This window comes from Ovis aries, chromosome 17, assembly GCF_016772045.2.
Source record: "Ovis aries strain OAR_USU_Benz2616 breed Rambouillet chromosome 17, ARS-UI_Ramb_v3.0, whole genome shotgun sequence".
NCBI classification, from domain to species: domain Eukaryota; kingdom Metazoa; phylum Chordata; class Mammalia; order Artiodactyla; family Bovidae; genus Ovis; species Ovis aries.
The window spans coordinates 40416878-40436148 of NC_056070.1; the positions used below are offsets into that span (position 1 = coordinate 40416878).

General features: G+C 45.4%; 1 protein-coding gene across 11 annotated transcripts in view; it reads right to left on the reverse strand.

Annotated features, from left to right (window-relative positions):
* FNIP2 (folliculin interacting protein 2) overlaps positions 1 to 19271 on the reverse strand; it is a 125856-nt gene that overhangs the window by 72328 nt on the left and 34257 nt on the right. For 4 of the 11 annotated variants that reach the window (XM_027956330.2, XM_027956329.2, XM_042234404.1 and 1 more), the window contains exon 1: positions 16539 to 17097. The exons of 5 other annotated variants lie outside the window; for them this stretch is intronic. In XM_027956330.2, the coding sequence (XP_027812131.2) occupies positions 16539 to 16699 (161 nt within the window). In that variant the 5' untranslated portion in view covers positions 16700 to 17097. Of the gene's footprint in view, positions 1 to 16538; positions 17098 to 19271 lie in introns of those variants that run through there. 2 more of the 11 variants (XM_042234403.1, XM_042234405.2) reach the window with 2 other exon arrangements.

The following is a 19271-nucleotide window of genomic DNA, read 5'->3' on the forward strand; positions in this document are numbered from 1 at the left end:
CAAATTAACATTTCACTAGTCCAAGTGACGACTATTCAACTGGATTACTGAGAGACAACAAATAGTCTTATATATAGTTCAGGTGGGTTCCAAAGGTTTCCTTCAGAGATCTCAGGATTCAGGGACAGTAGGATAAAAGGTTGTTGTCCAGTGTGATGCTTGCCATGTCTGAGGGTAGGTCAGTAGCCCCCCCCCCCCAACAAACCCCTGGATATGAGTGGTTCTAGCAAGCTGGCAGCTGGAGAGGCTGTTGGTGGCTGGGAGCATGGTTCCCGCCAAGATAGCACTATGAATGACTACGCCGGTCACAAGCTCAAACCACAATCTTCACCAACTAGGTTCCCACAGCAACGACGGAACGTCATGAGTCATCGTGCAGCCTATTTGGGACCTACAAACAAGAGGAAAGAGAACCCAGTCCCTCCTTCCTGAGCTCAGGGTCACATTAGATAGAACTCTGAAGCAGGTGGAGTCTCTGTGGTGCCCGCAGCACCGACACCCACAGGCCCCAGCCTGGGCCACCCTGCATGGCCTATGGGCAGGATGAAGCATCTGACCCCAGGCAACCTCCTCAGCTCCAGCCTGGAAGCCCCTCTTCCTAAGTGATGAGCTGCAGCCAGAATGACCTGCAAGCCCTCCGACTCTGACACAAACCATCTACCAGGTGTGCAGTGTACAAAGTATAACAGGTGTCCTCAGCCAGAGAGGACGAGAGAAAACAACAGCCACCTTCACTGACTGACCTTCATGACTGCATGGCACCCTGGCCTTCCTTGATGGGCTCTGCACTGTGATGGAGAAGCAGGCTTCTCAGCACAAACACATCTCTAACTGACAGAATGGTCCAAAAATGTTGGCGAAATATGAAGGTGAAAAGTGCAAGTTCCCTCAAGGCTACAGAGACGCCGAGCGGGCAGGAGTCACCGAGGGGCCCTGCTCCAGCCCGCATGCCGCCCGGCTGGCTTCCCAGATTCTGTTATTGTTAACAGGGTCTTCTTTTTCTCCTCTTCAAAAACTTACAGAATCTCTAACCATGACTCATTTTTTCCAAAAGGGTTCCTTTAATTCTTAAAAGAGCACTAATTCTTTTTTTGTATCTAGAAGCTACAAATTATCTGTTTTTTTTTTTTTTTGTAAAGAAGCTTTGCGATCCATCCCCAAGCATGCATTAATTCAGTATTTCCTGAGCTAATTCTTTCACGCTCTTGACAGCACAACCCAAATCATCAACACACATCTCTGTGTTTCAGGAGGGCTGAGATGTAACTTTCAGCTCTGCTCAGAGCTACCTTGCATCAACATGACTGCATATCTTTTTCTGAACGTAAGGTCTCCCATCCTCCCCTCCACCCAGGGAAACTCTCTACTCATAACAGGTAGGTGAATGAATTTCAAACAGTCAAGGCACAGCCTCATGTATGAGTTATTCTATATCCATTTAACTTGCACACAGATAAGGAAATAATTCTTTTTCCCTAGAGGCTTCTCAAGGTCAATTTTCCTAGATTTTCAGAGGCTGAAAGTATGACTCTCCATAAGATCTTTTGTTTACAAAATGGGAAAGTCAAAATAAACAGAAACTGTCCCTATTTTGGGGTATAAAATATTATACCTATTAAGAGACGGGTATAGGTGAGCAGGTGGGGGAGCAGTCAGAGAGTAGTGCTGAGGGCTGGGCTGCGGGGCAGAGGCCAAAATAAGGGAAAAGAGGGAGTGGCAAAGAGAGTGAGTGACATGGGGGGAGGGGTGCTAACACACAGACTCACATACTCTTTGACCCAGATACCCCACTTGTAGGAATTAATCCTACACATCAACTCGCATTGGTCCAAAACGGTTATGTACAAAAAGCGATGCACAGCAACACCATTCAGAGCAGCCAAGGACCAGAACAAAGCGTCCGCGTGGGATGGCGCGTCCCTACGATGGGGGCTACACGGACACGACCCTGCACGGAGATGCTCCTCAGGCAGTGACATGGTATGCATTAGGAGGCCCCTTTAACTGGAAAGAAGTATCGAGTACTGTGTATACAACGCTGCCATGTGCATTTCTAAAAGGGACAAAACTCTGAATTTCACTGTATACCCACAGAGTCTGTCTAGAAGATCTGTAACCGTGAGACTGGTGGTATCTGGAGTAGGACGCTGGTGGTTGAAAGAGAGAAGCAAGCGGGTCCCTCCTCACAGGACACCGTGAGAGCCCCACATGCGAACACCACCCCAGGCGCCAGGGTCAGGGCCACAGAGCAAGGGCTCTGCAGGCCCTGGGCCGGGAGCCTGGGCACTCGCCCTCGCCCGCCGCCTCCTGCCCACGCGGCCCAACCCTCCCTCTGCGCTATCAGCATCTCCACCTGCAGAACGGGGGTGGCAGTGGTCCCCACCTCATGAGCGCTGTTTTGAGGGTTATCTCTGCTTATCACAGAGCCAGGCAGGCTATGAGTGTGTGCAGGTAGGTGCTAAGACTTCGTGCTTTTTCAATATTTCACCATGACTGCACTCTCTCTTGAAAAATTAAAAATAATGAAACAGGAATACAACAGGAACACTGTTTCTTTTAAAACCCATCAAAGAGTCTAGTATTGTCTTAAGACAAATAACCTTAATGACAGTTCGCTCTATAAAGCTTCTGGTAGCTGAAGCCCGAGGCAGTGGGTGAACTTCCATGGGGAAACTATCTTACTGAATTATAAGCAGTCCAATTTGGTTTCAAATGTGTAGTCCGGCCTTGTGTGTGTTCAGTTGCTCAGCTGTTCTCTCTTTTGTGACCCCATGGATTAAAGCCCACCAGGCACCTCTGTCCATGGAATTTTCCAGCCAGGAATACTAGAGTGGGTAGCCGTGCGCTCCTCCAAGGGATCTTCCAGACCCAGGGATCAAACCTGTGTCTCCTGGACTGCAGGCAGATTCCTTACCACTGAGCCACCAGGGAAGCTCATAGTCTGGCCTTAGACAATGGCATTTACTGAGCTCCCTTCCCAGCATCCACAGACCACACTTTCCTGCCCCTTTTCACTCCTGCCTCCCCTGAGGACAGGACAAAGGTTCCAGGACAGTAACGCCCCCTCTCATTTATCAAACCCATTTGCAGGTTTCAGTTTGCCACTACGGTTTTGACTGTGTCGAATTGATTTCCACTGTATTACAAACTGTCCTTTTTTACTGCATAATCTCAGAGCCTAGAGATGCTGCTTCCAGAAGTCTGGTTCCTGAAGTCTGAGACACTGAGCCCAGAAGGCCTGAGTTCTGGGTGCAGACAGGGAGGCTGGTGATGAGAGCTGCACAGCACATGAGAAATACCTGCCTAACCTCCTTCCAGAAGGTATCTGAGCTGGCCTTCACAAGTGTCCTTCACAGGTGTCTTGTGTTCTGTTTTACATAGAAGTTAGGAGACTTGAATGAGGTTGGAACCAGTAAGTGGCGAAGATGGAACCCAAACCAGTGTCTCCTGACCCCAAACTGTGCTCCTCCAATGCGGCTGGGTCATTAGCTCCACATCACGAGCCAACAACTCGGGGTCATGTGCTCTGCACCCTAAAACCTCCCTCTGTATTTCCGTCTGAGGGTAAAAATGCACTATGTTCGAAAAATAAAAAATGCTGATGACACAGCGTTAGGACTGAAAAACAGAACACAGGGTTATGTATACAGTACAACCTCGATTATGTAGAAAAATGTGATCAAGCATTTTTTAAAAGGTTCACAAAATCCAGCTATCAGCAGCTCATATCACAAAGGATTAATCTCCCTAACATATAAAGACTAGTCAGAGATCAATAAAGATTTGCAAACCAAAGGAAAGGTGGGCAACGAATTCAGACAGTTTACAGAAAAACAAAAATAATATGGTCTTTAAACATAGGGAAAAACGCTAATTCTCACTCTTGAAAAGAAAAAAGCAAATTAAAAAAAAAAAACACACCAAAGGTAAGACACCCCACCCAAGAGAAATGCAGGTGGAGGCGCAAATCCCTGCGACCACAGATGGAGGGTAACTAATCACAGCTCTTAGGGTCCCCAGGGTTTATAACCTTGGACACCCAACCCCACTTCTGGAACTAAACAGACACAACCGTGTGACTGCAGCGTGTTTGATAAAAGCAGAAGACTGGAAACAAGTGGACAGGACATGGATGGGGAAAATTAAACCCCCTGCTCTCCGTCCACCCCCCGGAACACCAGCAGCTGCCGCAGACGGTGGGTGTGTGACCGCAGCCAAATCCACAGGGCAGGCCTGGATCCTGGGACAGGCAGGCCGCCCTCTGCAGGGGAAGGAAGGATACAAACAGGCTTACTTCCACAGAAAAGAAACGTAAAAAGATATAGTTTACGCAAATTGAATTTTTAAAATGTAGGAAGAGGAGGGATAGTTCTGAGCTCTGAAGGCAAAACTCACAAGAATATTTAGTTCTCCCAGGGAAGGAGCGAGGTTGGCTCATCAGGAGTGGGATTTTGCTCCACTGGTTCTGAAAGGGAGTTCCTGACCTTAGGGTCCACTCCCAGCTGTGGACAGGTGTGGGATGAAGCAGACAATTGAGACCAGGAGCTGCCCCCACACCTCCTAAGCTTGGTTTTTAATTATATGGCCAAGATAGTTGATGAGCTGGCCTGGAAATGGCTGGGTGGGGAAGACAAGCCTTGCAAAAGACAGCACCAGAGTGCTGTCCTAGAGAGACCGGCAGTTGGCACCTGAGGCCAGAACGTGCAAGGATGACACAGAAAGGCCCCGAGTGAGGAAGGGCTCGTGGTTCATGCCTACTGCCACGAGTCCTCTGTGACCCCACGACAGCGTGGGGAACCCTGAGCCATACGGCCAAGGGGGCTGGAGAAAGGGCCCCTGCTACTTCTCACCCACCTGCCTGCTCCGGGTGGACACCCAGGACCTTTGCCTACTGTTCCTGGCATCTAAACTACCCTCTCTTCATTCAAAAGCGGTCCATATAAAAAGGAGCCCAGCAGTCTTTAGAACAGCTCTAGTCCTGAGAGCCAAAACCATCCCCTCACTGAGCAAACTCCAGCCTGAAAGTGAAAGTGTTGGCTGCTCAGTCTGTTCAACTCTGTGTGGCCCCATGGACTGCAGCCCGCCAGGTTCCTCTGTCCATGGAGCTCTCCATGCAAGGATACTGGAGTGGGTTGCCATGCCCTCCTCCAGGGGATCTTCTCGATTCAGGGATCAAACCCGTGTCTCCTGCATTGCAGGCAGATTCTTTACCGCCTGAGTCACCGGGGAAGCCCATGATCAATAAAATATGATCCAGACTAAAAAGGGACGAAGTGCAATTACATGCCAGGACGCAGGTGAGTCTTGAAAATATGATGGTAAATGAAAAGAAGATAACCACAAAGCATCGTATGCTGCGTGATGCTGTTTACAGGAAATGTCAGAAATAGGCAGATCTATAGTGACAGCAAATTCATCGCTGATTAGAACCATTTGTAAGGGGACTAGAGGATAACAGCTAACTTTGGTGGGTGGTTTCTTTTAAGGTTAATGAAAATGTTCTGAAGCTGATGTGGTGAGGACTTTACAACTCTGTGGACACAGCAAAAGACTTCAGATGGGTGGGTTGTATGGTACATGAATTATACCTCAATGATATGACTGGAGATATAGTATGTCTTTTTATTTTTCTGAAAATGATTGACTGGAGACCTATCAATACGATTTTAGAGAGCGATACAATTATAATCACTGTGTGAAAGATGTTAGAGCTTTAAGGTGATCAAGTGTTCATAAGGCAGCTAATGTTTGTTGCTGTTATTCATATTTTGTTGTTAGGGTTTTGTTCCCGCTTTGTGTATACTGCACACACAAGCTTTATTGTGTAAAAATTTTCAAAAATGACACATCACAAAATTTTAAGTGAAGAAGAATTTTTCAGTGAATTTTATGCAGGTACTTTCTCTGACTGTCTGAGTGACATATAACTAGTGTCTCAGGAGATGACAGCTCTTCAGAATATAGTTTTGATTCAGATGATGTGAATATTAGACTAACAAAATGACAAGAAACCTTAGTGATTGATTCTGATACTGAAGGTGAACATGAAACTCATGATGCTAGAGAAGACTCTACAGCTGTGTCAGTAAAGACTTTACAGTGTGTAACTACTGAATTTAATAACTCGCAAAGTGTTAGTGAAATAACAGAATTAATTTTGGGCTGTCCAAAATAAAAATCTTTGGCCATAGGCATTAGTTTCTGCAGAAATCCCCTGGTCAGTAATGAGTTAAAAGAAAATGAGATTCTGTTTCCCCCTCCCCACCTCCAAGAATGGGGGGCAGGGGGATGCCATGCACTGCTGGTGAGGAAGGAGACGGGACACCCACTCTGGAGAACACTGAATACAAGTCATAAGTCCTAAAACCTAAACTCCACTCTTCTGTAGGCACTCACCCTACGAAATTAATGCTGACGTGCAGACAGGGCGATGGTGATACATTCACTACAGCACTGATTATAATAGTAAAATTCGTAAAAAAAATAAAATAAAATGAAATGCTCATGAATAGGCTAACAGACACATAAACTGTAGCTTATTCAGAGAATGGAATGCTATACTGAATTCAGAATTAACAAAGTAGAGCTACATGGACTGATATGAATGAATCTCAAAAACATCCAGTTGAATAAAAAAATAAGCTCTGAAATAATATGTACAGTATGATATCCATTTTATAATGTTGAATACATGTAACCCAGTATTATTTATGGATACATCATGGCCAGTAATAGGCTTACAGGTGGCCCTAGTGGTAAAGAATCTGCCTGCCAAGGCAGGAGACACAAGAGACGCTGATTCCATCCCCTGGTTGGGAAGATTCCCAAGAGGAGGAAATGGCAACCCACTCCCATATTCTTGCCTGGAAAATTCCATGGACAAAGGAGTCTGGCGGGCTACAGTCCATGGGATCACAAAGAGTCGGACGTGACTGAGCACCATAGCCAGTAAACAGCAGATACGCAGAAGAACAAGAACCATCATGTTCAGATGGCAGTTACCTCTGGAAGGAAGAGGGGGAGGCGGAGCCCCAGGAAGGAGGATAGAGGAAACATCACCTGCTTCCCTAATGGGCTGGTTCTTTTAAAAAAAATTATACATGTGAAGCCAAAGTGGCAAAATGTTAAGATTTAAGACAACTGGGTCACGGTTACACATGTGGTTAATATAGCACAGCCTGTACTTTCTGTATGATTGAAATTTTCATAACAAAATGAAAGTGGAAAAGGGTTTTTTAAGTGAGCAAAAAAGAATTTGCAAGAAACTAATAACATTGATTACTTGAATGAGATGGAAAAGAAAAAAAAGAGGTGGGGAGCAACAAGTTTCAGATAGATATTTTTCTTTTGAACCAAGTGAATATACAATCTCTGAAGATATATGGATAAAATGCTTTTTCAGAACATTAAGGAAGGGACTTCCCTGGCAGTCCAGTGGGCTAAGACTCTGTGCTCCTAATGCAGGGGGCCCGGCTTCAACCCCTGGTCAGAGCACTAGAACCCACATGCCGCAACTAAAGAGTTTGTAGGCCACAACTGCAGATTACGTGTGCCACTACTAGGACCCGGGCAGCCAAATAAATGAATGTTTAAATAAACAAGTGAGGAAAGAATGGTGAAAACAGCAACAACAACAAAAAAGTTAAGGAAAAAACTCTTATTCGTATCTTCTAAGAAGCGATTTAACCTATGCAAGATGTTAGGACTGGGAGTCTCCTTATCTCTGCCTCAAGTTTCCCAGTAGAGGTCAATTCTGATGAGAGGACACTTCTGACTGCTTTGTCTGTCCACGGCTCCTCTCAGGGGAGAGGAATCCACTCTGATGGACAATTTTCCTCCCCTCTTTGGCATCCACCCACCTGCAGAGCAGGCGCTGACCTGGCCCTCAGCTCCTGGCATCAGGTATACAGGGACTGTCCTGTGGGCAGAGGCCAGGGTGTCCCAGGATACAGGGGACCAGGTGGGAGGGTGGCTCGGACTCTGAGGTCAACAGTGCATGGACTCTGTTGCTACGCACGACAGTTTCCCACTTACTAACCAACTGCTCTCTCTCAATTTTCAAATTCTGTTGGGGAAGGAAAATGGGTCTCCTTCAAATTTCCTACAAGGAACATCTCCAAGGAAAATTCTCTCACATGGAAACTGTCAGAAATTTGAACAAAGATAGCTTGTTCTCTGCATTGTAACAGTCAAAAACTAATAAATGTTAATATCCACTATAGGACACATCCAAAGTGTTTGAGGTTGTCCATTCAGGATACTTAAAGAAGTCATTAAAAACTGCCTTAAAAACATTTTAATGACATGGTGAAAGTGTCATCGTATAACACTGAGATTATACACACATATAATACACATATATAGTTCAGTTGATATAATGCAGCTTATATCCACCTACCAAAAAGGACTGCAAGGAAACAAATAAAATTATTAATAGTAGTAAAAATCTGTATGATAGCACTCTTGGTAAGTTGGGTTTTCATTTTTATATTTGCTTGCATTTCCTAAATGCTTTGTAATAAATTGTATTATTTTGATAATCAGAAAAAATATTTAAGAAAAATATTAAAAATAAGTTTAGTAACAACATAAAGGAAAAAATGGAGGCATTTATACAGAAAAGGAGAAAGCAGCTAGCCTGACATGAATGCAGTCATGCTCTGTTAAATTTTAATATTTCATACACTGGCAATTAAGTGGAATTTTAAAATAGAAAACACTGTATCATTTATATCAGCTCCAAAAAGAAATTCTTAGGTATAAATCTAACACAATACCTATAAGATCTATAGGAGGAAAACTACAAAACTCTAAAAAAAAAGAAATCAAAGGAGGGACTTCCCTGGCAGTTCAGTGGTTAAGATGCCACGCTTCCACTGCAAGGGGCAGAGGTTTAGTCCTTGGTCAGGGAACTAAGATCCCACCTGACTTGTGGTACATAAACAGGGAAAGAAGGAGGGAGGGATGGAGGGAAGAAGGAAGAAATTAACAAGGAAGCCAAGAAATCAAGAAAGAAATCAAAGGAGAACTAAATAGACAGAGTTGTGCATAGACAGAGAGGGTTTATTCTCCTAAATAAATAGAAGACTCAGGATGTCAGTTCTTCCCAAGCTGATCTATAGATTCAATGAAATTTCAATCAAAATCCCAACGAGTTGTTTTCTAGACATCAACAAACTGATTCTGAAGTTTACACGGAGAGGCAGAGGACCCGGAACAGCCAACATGATGTTGAAGGAGAAGACAAACGTCAGAGGAGTGGCACTACCTGACCTGAAGTCTTACTACAGTCACAGGCAACAGGACAGTGTGGTCCGGGTGAAAGAGCAGACAGGTTGATAAAGGAGAGTAGAGGACACAGACTCAGAGCTGCACACGCTCAACTGACCTTTGACAAAGTAACAAAGACAACACAACGGAGACCAGGCAGTCTCTCCACAAATGGGGCCAAACAAGCGGACATCTGTACACCAAAGAGAGAATCTCAACACAGCCCTTAACCCTTTGCAAAATTTTAACTCAAAATAGATCTGACTCAAAATGCAAAATTATAAAAATCCTAGAAGGAAACACAGGAGAAAATCTAGGTGGTCCTGAGCACGGAGATGACAGCACAAAGGCACAAGCATGAAAGGAACAGGTGATAAGCTGACCTCATTAAGTTTAAAAGCTCTGGCCCATGAGAGAAAACAAGAGAAGACGACAAGCCTCAGACTGCGAGAAAATATTTGCAAACAACAACACTGATAAAGGACTGGGATCCATAATATACCTCAAACTCATAAAACTCAAAATAAGAAAACAAACAACCCAATTTAAAAATTGGCAAAAGACCTTAATAGACAGAGAAGAAAAGACAGAAGCACATGAAAAGCATGCGCCACATCGTATGCCGTTAGAGAAATACACACTGAAACAACGAGAGAGCACCACACACCTATCAGAACGGCCGAGAGCCAGAACGCCGAAAAATAGCAAATGCTAAGAGGATGTGGAGCAACAGGAACTGCCCCTCACTGCTGGTGGGAGTGCAAAATGGCACAGCCAGTCCAGAAGCTGGTGGTTTCTTACAACAAAACAAACTCTTACCTTACAACCCAGGAAGCACACGCCTTGATATTTACCCAAAGGAATAAGACATACCCACATAAAAACCCGCACGTGGATGTTTACAGCAGCTTTAGTCATCCCACTGTCAAAATGTGGAAGCAACCAACACATCCTTCAGTAGGTGGATGGATATACACACTTTGACTATCCAGACAGTGGAACATTTTTCAGCACTGAAAAGAAACGAGCTATCAAGCCATGAAAAGACATGGAGGAACCGGAAATGCAAATTACGAAGTGAAAGAAGCCGATCTGAAAAAGCGATGTACTGTTATGATTCCAACCAAAGGACACTCTAGAAAAGGTGAGACTACAGGACAGTGAGAAGCTCAGTGGCTGCCAGAGTTGGGGGTGGGTGATGGGTGACAGGAATAGGCAGAGCACAGAGGACTGTCAGGGCAGTGAGGCTGCTCTGTATGAAACTATACTGATGGGTTGTTATAGTTGTTGTTTAATCACTAAATTGTGTCTGACTCTTTGCAACCCCATAGACTATGGCCCAACAGGTTCCTCTGTCCCAGGCAAGAATGCTGGAGCGGGTAGCCATTTCCTTCTCCAGGGGATCTTCCCGACCCTGGGATCAAACCCACATCTCCTGTGTTGGCAGGCGGATTCTTTACCACTGAGCCACCAGGGAAGCATATGGATGGGTACACGTCCTTATACGTTTGTCCAAACCCACAGAACGAACACCGCCAAGAGTGAACCTCAAATGTAAAGCACAGTTTGGGGTGAGGATGATATGTCAATTGCAGGATTCTCAGCTGAAACACACATACCACCCTGGTGTCAGATGCTGAAAGAAGGGGAGGTGTGAGGGTGGAGCAGGGAGAGACAGGGGCTCTGTCCTTCAGGCTTAATTTTTCAATGAACCTAAAACTGCTCTGAAATACAGTCCATCTTAAAAAAAAAAAAATCAATGTTCAAGGGGACTTCGAAATGTAGGTACTTTGAGTAATAAGGACTGGTTTTAAACTTTGCTATAGGATTGTTCTCTGAGGATCATTTAGCCTGCTAGAGAATCTCCTGTGACAATGAGAACCAAGGACATGTTATTTGAGTGTTAGATGCAGCCATTGAAGGTCTCTGTCCCTGCTCAGCAGAAGTGCAGGCCACCTCCCCTGGGGCCTGTCCGTGCTCGGCAGTACCCCCTAGTCCTCCACCAGCTGTCGTAAAAGCAGTTGACACTGAGGCAGTAGTCACTGCCTGGAGAGAACAACGGTTAGATACAAAGAAGAGAGGCTCCAACAGCAGGAATGTTTGTTATCAAGGAAAGGCCAGTGGGTAAGACTCTGGGGGACGGGCAGCCCCCGCCTCCCGCCCACACCATGTGCGCAGCTGCAGCCTGGACCGCAAGCACACCTGCGCCCATTCATCGCCCCACGGAGGACCGCACGCCATCTGCATCCCTCAGGCACAGGGTTTAGGGAGCACACCACGCATGTTCCTGCCTTGGGATCTCGGTACTCACTCCTCCCACTGCCGAGAACATGCTTCCTCAAATACCCACACAGCTTGCTCTCCAGATAGAAAAAAACTACCGCTGAGATCATTCTGACTCCTGTAGTTGCCAAGGGATGTCCTCACATCTGTCTGGCATTTCTGGGTCCCACTGGTCCCTGACAATCAGGATGCTGGAGCTGGAGGGGACCCAGACACCCCATCCGGTGGCTGCAAACCTGACTCATCACCAGAACCACCCCAGAAAAATCTCTGTGTTTATTTTTAGTAAACAAAGCTTCCCTAGCTCCACTTCCAGGACTTTGATCCAGTGGCTCTGAAGTGAGGCTCAGGAGCCTGCATTTTTAAAAACATATCTTTGGGGAAATCATTCACCTGACCCTTCACTTTAATTTCTTTTAGAAGAAAGAGAAAACAGAAACACGGAGAGAGGAGGCGACGATCCCGAAGACACAGTGGGTTTCAGGGGAGATAAGCCCTGAGATTGTGAGATCAAGGCAGAGAAGATCCCACTTCACGGGCGCTTGCCTTAAATCGGTGCCACAGTCTACGCTCTCACGTCAGGGGTGAGATTTAAAAAATAAAAGAAAAAAATCACTAAGTGGAGAAACTAGCTCAGCTCTACCAAGGTTTTAGTTTTTTAATTTTTTTCTTTTGTTTACCTTTGGGGAGGGTGAGAAATGAAAGTGAAAAAGAATGTTACACATAGTGAGGGGGGGAAAAAAAGACAGCGTTCTAATTCACATCTGTTCTGTAAAGACCTGAGAGTAGTGGGCTGTTTTGGGGTTTTTGTGTTTTTTTTTTAAAAGCCTTTCTAAACTAAGAAAGATGAGAGATTAAGAGGAGGAGCAAACCCTGCAAGATGTAAAAGTCTGACTGACGGATGAACACCTGATATGCAACATCCCACATACACTTGGGATCCCATAAAGGTGGGGGAGGGCTGCCAGGAATCCCGCCGGCTGGGTTCCCTTGGTGAGTGTTGGTTGGGAGTCTAATTACAGTATCAGGCGGGTCACGGGTTATGGCTCTCACGGACTCCCGCCAGGGCTTGCTTCCCCTTGTTCAGAGGTTATTCAGCTTCTGCTACTGTAATAATGAAAGGATGAGGCTGAGCCATGGCTTGACTCACAAAGGAGTCACAGGAGACCCAGGAGTCGTGGCCACTTCATCCTCTCCAGTCCATCTGGCCGAGCAGAGCTTGCGGGAGGCAGTGGGGACGTTGGCGGGGAGTACCCTTCATCGGGCACCCAGCACCTGGCCTGGGGGCCCCAGAGCCAAAGTGCTTTGCCTTCTGCCTGGAGCACTCTCAACCTACTCCCCTACAGTGACTAACAACAGGGCTTTACCCTGCTTGTCCTCAAAATAAGACCCAGATCGAGTGTAAGTCAGTTAGCTGGCAGCGTGGAAGCAGCAGCCCCTGTCCCGAGGCTGTCCTGACTCACCCCCAAGAGATGGGGATCAGAGAAAAGATGGGACGTTCCCTGAACCTAGGGCAACACGCCTCTGCCCAGCACCACGTTACCACTGCACTCCTTCCACCGTTCACTTGTCCTCAGATTACATCCCCAAATCCCAACCATCAACGGGTGGAAATAAACTCTCTTCTTAACGAGCCAAAGAGAACTCCTCGTGGCACAGGAAGTCAGCTGAAAGGGCAGGGGAGCAGGGCGCTCGCAGCGGTGACGCCCAGGGCGTCGGGAAGAGGAGCCCCGCGTCTGCAGCCTCCCCGTGGGGCTGGTCACCAGCACGGGGCCATCAGCTGACCGGGGTGGGGTCGCGCCTGCACACGCACTCAACCTGTCCAGCAGCTCATTTCCCAAGCAGGAAGTGTCACAGTGTTTCTCAGTGCAGAGCGTGATACAAACACTCCCCGCCTCAGCCCACCCTGCCTTAGACTCCCCTTTAGAAGCCTTTTACTAAAACCTTCAGGAACTCTAACCACTCTAAACATAGACCGTTGTATGGTTGTGGTCAGCTCATCTCCGTAAAGCATGCACTGGGGAAGAAACACCCCGGTGTATGTACTTGTTTCTCCATAAGCATCTTCCACAAGCAAGCGAAGGCTCTATCTTTCTTAATAAAATAGGTTCATCTGAGACATATCAGAGATCTACAGTCACTCCTCTCCCTCCCTCCTGGTGGTTCTAAAGCAGCCACAGTGGATCTCCTCTAAACCCAGATGTCAAGATGTGAAACTTCAAGCACCGTTGACTCTGAAGGGCTGTTTCAGTTCCTCTCCACGTGTGGGGCATGTTTTTGTGTTTTTTTTTAAAAAAAACTTTTAATTTTGAATTGTATAGCTGACTAACAATTTTGTGATAGTTTCAGGTGGACCAGCAAGGGACTCAGCCATATATAAACATGTATCCATTCTCCCCGGAATTCCCCTTCCATCCAGGCTGCCACATAACATTGAGGAGAGTTCCCTGTGCTATACCATAGGTCCTTACTGGTTATCCATTCGGGGGCACACTTTTTAAGGCAAGGCTGCATCAAATTTCCTCATGCCATCAGAAAAACAGCAATTTATAAGATTTACAAGATAAGCTAGGCAAGTCCTCCCAGATTCTGCATATAAACAGCCCTATGGATGGATTTAATTTGCTGGGAAAGTTTGAAAAGTCAAGTTACTAGCATCTTTAAGACAGCAGATTGGAAGCCAACTGCAGTTGAAGCCCCACATCGCAGTTCACAGTTCCTAGATTTGAACTGAGTTTCAGCAAGGAATGTTTTATTGGCAAACCACTTAAGATGCCTCATCAAACTCTACAGGTCTGTGCTGACTCTGGAATTTTGTGAAATATATTGAAAACCAATTTCTGACATTCTAGAGGTTAAAGAGAGGAGAAGCAAAGGTCTAGGTGGGACAACTTCTATCCTGAAATCTCTCATTCCACAAGAACCACAGTGGGAAGATCCAGTGCTTTCTGCAACATTGTGCCAGGTTTACATGGTGCCACTGTTAGGTACCTGGAGCCTTTCCACTGCATTTATGGAATCTGACTCTTCGCCTTTGACTAAGTGGAAAATCATGAGCAATGAAAAAAAAAGAAAGAAAACTACTTATCAGTGTACTCAGCTAAGACAACCACTTGAAACTGTTGATCTAAGATACCCAAGAGCAAAGCGGGCCCTGGGAGTCACACCTGGCTGGCTGCCACCTGACCTGGCCACACAGGTACCTCGTGAGCACTTGGAGCCAGATCCTTGGGGCATAAGCTCCCATCAATAATTCACTCCACCCCAAGACCGGCCTGACTTCTAGAGAAATTCAGGAAAAAAAAAGCACCATCCTGCAAACAACGGCCACCTTTTCAAGACTAAAAAAAGGGGGAAGAGAAAGTGGAAATGGGGCCAAGACAATTGGTGTGACCAGAGATGAATTCCAACTAAATGACACACATCATCACCGTACAGAATCTAAAACCATCTCGGCACCTAAGAGGTAAGTCTAAAGGAAGTTAAAATAAGGAAAGGAGACAATGCACGTGAAAAGGTCTCATTAAGTTTCAAGTGTCATTTTAAAAAGTAATGATTAAAATCCTACTGAAAAAGAGCAAATTCACCGAGACGGAGAAGCAGAAGCTCGTATGGAAAACTTCTTAAGAAGTTCAGCAAGAATTGGTGACGCCCTGAGTGTCATCTTCTCATGTGGGTGCCACCCTTGGTGCTCCACATACCTACTCAGGGAATCAAGAATTGTCTGAATAACAAAAATAGGAATTCAGAATGTCCCAAAGCTATCCTGTAGAATCTTAGAGGAGAGAATTTCAAAAGCAATCTGAACCAGCTACACATCTGAACAGTTGAGAATGAGATGCAAAAAAGCAGGGGACCAGCCAGGGTTAACATGGCCTCTGGGCAGCAGAGCTGGCATCAGGATCGGGTTTGGATCCACACCCAAGATGACCAAGTGTGGATCTACCATACTCTGCTGTCACTCAGCCATCCTTTCCACATAGGAGACACCACAGATGGTGTAACAGTGAGATTCTTCTCTGAACAGTCACATCCCTATACTGAGTAGACAGCACGGGGTTTCCAACTATGGACACTTATCCTGCAGTGAACTCTGTACCATTTTATTGTTTCCACTGAAGAAATACCATGATTTTTACATGACAAAAAACATATCCTGATTATTAGTCAAGAACCAAGAACTATATTTATGGGGTAAACAGTTGATGAGCCATGTTAATGCTGAGAAAAAATCTATAAGGAAAAAAGTAACAATACTTAAGTGGATTTAGAAAATTACTTTTACACTAATCATGAGAATTGGAGCTTACCTTTTTCTGGCCTTACTGAATACTTTGGAATGAAATGCAATTTCCAAGGTATTTTTCTGTTTCACTGATACGCACTAAAATTCCTTAATGTTTCAACTAAGAGTTATTACTAATTAGTGAATTCTTCCAAAATGAATGAAACAATTAAGTAGCAATTAAACAGTAATTATAATACATATTCCTTTGATGGGCTGCATTACAAACACTGGTTCATCCTAACATCTTCCTTCCCATGGAAAGGATTTTCCAGAAGGGGAAGCCTGGACTCTCCCTCACCACCCCACCTCCAACCAGAAACACCACCAGACAGACTGAGAAGTGAGGCACCCAGGCCCTGTCTGACAATATGCTGGTCCTTTGGGGCTGTGCCTGCTTTTCTCAGGGAGCCCTGAGATTGCACTGTTCAAGCTTCCCCCCGGTACAGGCAGCACCCACTGCTTCCTGGTGCCTCCAACAGGAGCAAAGGGAGGTTCAGGACCACATGGGCAGCAGGACCCAAACAGCTGCTAGAAAACACCCATCTTGTACCTTTTCTGTAAAGGACAGGGCTTGTCTGCACACCCACCAACCACCTGTGCCTGTCTGCAAACCCAAGTTTCAGATCACCATGATTTACCTCCCCGGTGCCCAGTGAGAATTTCTCTGAGACTCTGAGACAGAACAGAAGTTTCAAACCTGTTGCTGAGTTCCGAGGCATCAGGGCTCCTGCCGACTCTGGCATGCTTCTGAGTCCTTGTGCAGAAAAGCATCCTGTGCGGCCGCCCATCACTCACACCCCGGGCTGTGTCCCGCCAGCCCCCCGCCTGGGCTGTGGTCCTGGCTGAACAACCGCACATCTCCCGGCGGGTCAGCCCTCTTCCAGGTGGTTTTGACTGTCCTCATGGACTTGGAAGGTCCTATGGCTGGAGGGGTTTCCGCAGTGATCGGCTGTCCCTATGATACCCGCACTCCCTGTACAGAGGAGGTAGGTGACACAAGCTTCTTGGCAGCAACCCTCCAATTTCCTCTTTCAGAAGTTTAAGAAAAAAAAAAGGAACATTCACTTGTTACGTAAACGAAGCCCCTTGATTTAGGAAGTCAGATGCCTGCCTCACTCTGTAAAGCAGGCTCTCAGCAAAGCCATTAGAATTAGAATCCAATAAGTCCAAGCCCCACTTCTTACTTTTGTTCCTGGGTTTGTGCTCCGGTTACAAAAGACAAGACTCTCAACAGGCTGAGTGGCTCGGACTGACTCACTCCGTAGTGGCCCGGCCGGAGATTATGAAGTAGCCAATTAATTGATCACAAGATCTCCGCACACGGCTCACATGGCTGTGGGTGAAACCCGGTGACTCGCCTGCAGCTGCAAGGTTGTCCTGACATTGGCCACCACCCTCTTAATGGCTCTCCTGTGAGCAAGTGTCAGCTGACAGGTCTTACTCTGCAACCTTGAAAATCCTGCCCAGAGCAAGTGAGAGACGGCGGCCCTCAGCAAACCCACCGCAGGGCTTGACGCACAGGGGCAGAAGTGGGGTGAGGGAAGGGATACATCCTGGCTTTAATACCAATGTCGAATTTATTTATGAAAGAAAAATAATAATGACCGAGAAGCCATAAACCTCTAAAGCTCTTGCACTGGATTCTTAATTCCTAAGTGCATCCAAACTGAGAGAGCCCTGAACCAGTAGAATATAAGAAAAAAGGCAGTTCAGTTTCTACTTATGACATGAATGTACTTCATTTGTAAAATGAGAATAATATGGTATTATATACCAATATGATATAGCTGCTGCTGCTAAGTCACTTCAGTTGTGTCCGACTCTGTGCGACCCCATAGACGGCAGCCCACCAGGCTCTCCCGTCCGTGGGATTCTCCAGGCAAGAACACTGGAGTGGGTTGCCATTTCCCTCTCCAATGCATGAAAGTGAAAAGTGAAAGTGAAGTCGCTCAGTCATGTCCGAGCCTCAGCGACCCCTTGGACTGCAGCCTTCCAGGCTCCTCCATCCATGGGATTTCATGATATATGTTAATATACCACATACTTCAACATTTCATGATACATATTTTATATTTCAGTTTATATTTTATGTGATATATCTTACATGGTATATATACTTTACTTATATTTTGTATTTTATGACATATATTGATATATCGCATTATTTCTATGATTTTATGAAACATTTTATATTTTTGTTTTATGATACATACTTATATAAAATATAAGTATGCATAAAATGCATTGATAAATGACATATTTCCATATTTTACATTTTTATGTCTAATGATATATATGCTATTTTATGTGATGCAAATTTATATTTTGTATGATGTACATTGATATATCATACATATCAATATTTTTTGACAGTACTATGAATTAATGGATGCGATTTTTCTTTTAGAACAAATAAAAAGCATTGGTCGCTAAAACTGGACTGTCCCAATTCATTTTCCTCTTGTCATCCTAAAATCAGGGTGATGAAAATACTAAAAGTTCTCAAATCTGATGAACCCTTGGCTGGGTCTTTAATTTGATTAAATAAAATTCATACTTCATGGCGAGACAAGAAAAACTTAAAAATGCTCCTCTGCCTGTGTTGGCCTCCCCACTCACCTTCAGAGCATGGTGATCTGTACCGACAAGACCTCCTCAGGAGATGACATTCCCTCCTAATCCCATGAGGGGTCTGGATGACCCTCAACTAACTCTGCATGTGTGGATCTGGATTGTGCAAACTATCAACACATCATCTGACATTCAACCATTTGTCTCAAAAACACATCTAACTGTGCCTTGACCACTGACAGGATGATGATGCTAGAGCTTTCTGAAAGACTATATCCCAGGTTATAATCCTCAGGTTGGCTCGAACAAAATTTTCCATTTCTTTCTTAGATCAACTATTGATTAATTTTTCATCTACAGGCTTCAGAGGGCTTTAAGTGTCTCGACATATGGCAGCCACGTGTATTCCACTCTGCCATGTGACAAGGTCTAACACTGCAAGGCAGAGGCCTCAGTTAACTTAAGACTTTACTGTGTATGTGACTTTAAAGTTCCTTTGCAACAAACCCACAGAAGATGTTAACCACACCCTCCTCTGAGAGAGAGAGAGACTGTAATGCACCTATGATGGCAACCACCTCCTCTGTGACACAGGCTCAAATCCCAAGACAGGGCCAGGTTAGGAGAAAGCAAATCCACTTCTCCAGAAAGGCAAACACATTCTGAGCTCAAGGCTCAAGTTCATGGCCTCAGTGAGATCAGGGGTTCTTTGTTTTTCTTCTCAACCGTCTGGAAAATCACTGTTTCTTCATCACAAGAGGACCAGGGAGCACCCGTGTAGCATCAACCTGTCCCAGTGAGCAGAGGCAGAAGGAATCCCCTTTTACCACCGTGCCCACCTGAGATGTGGGCAAGGCCC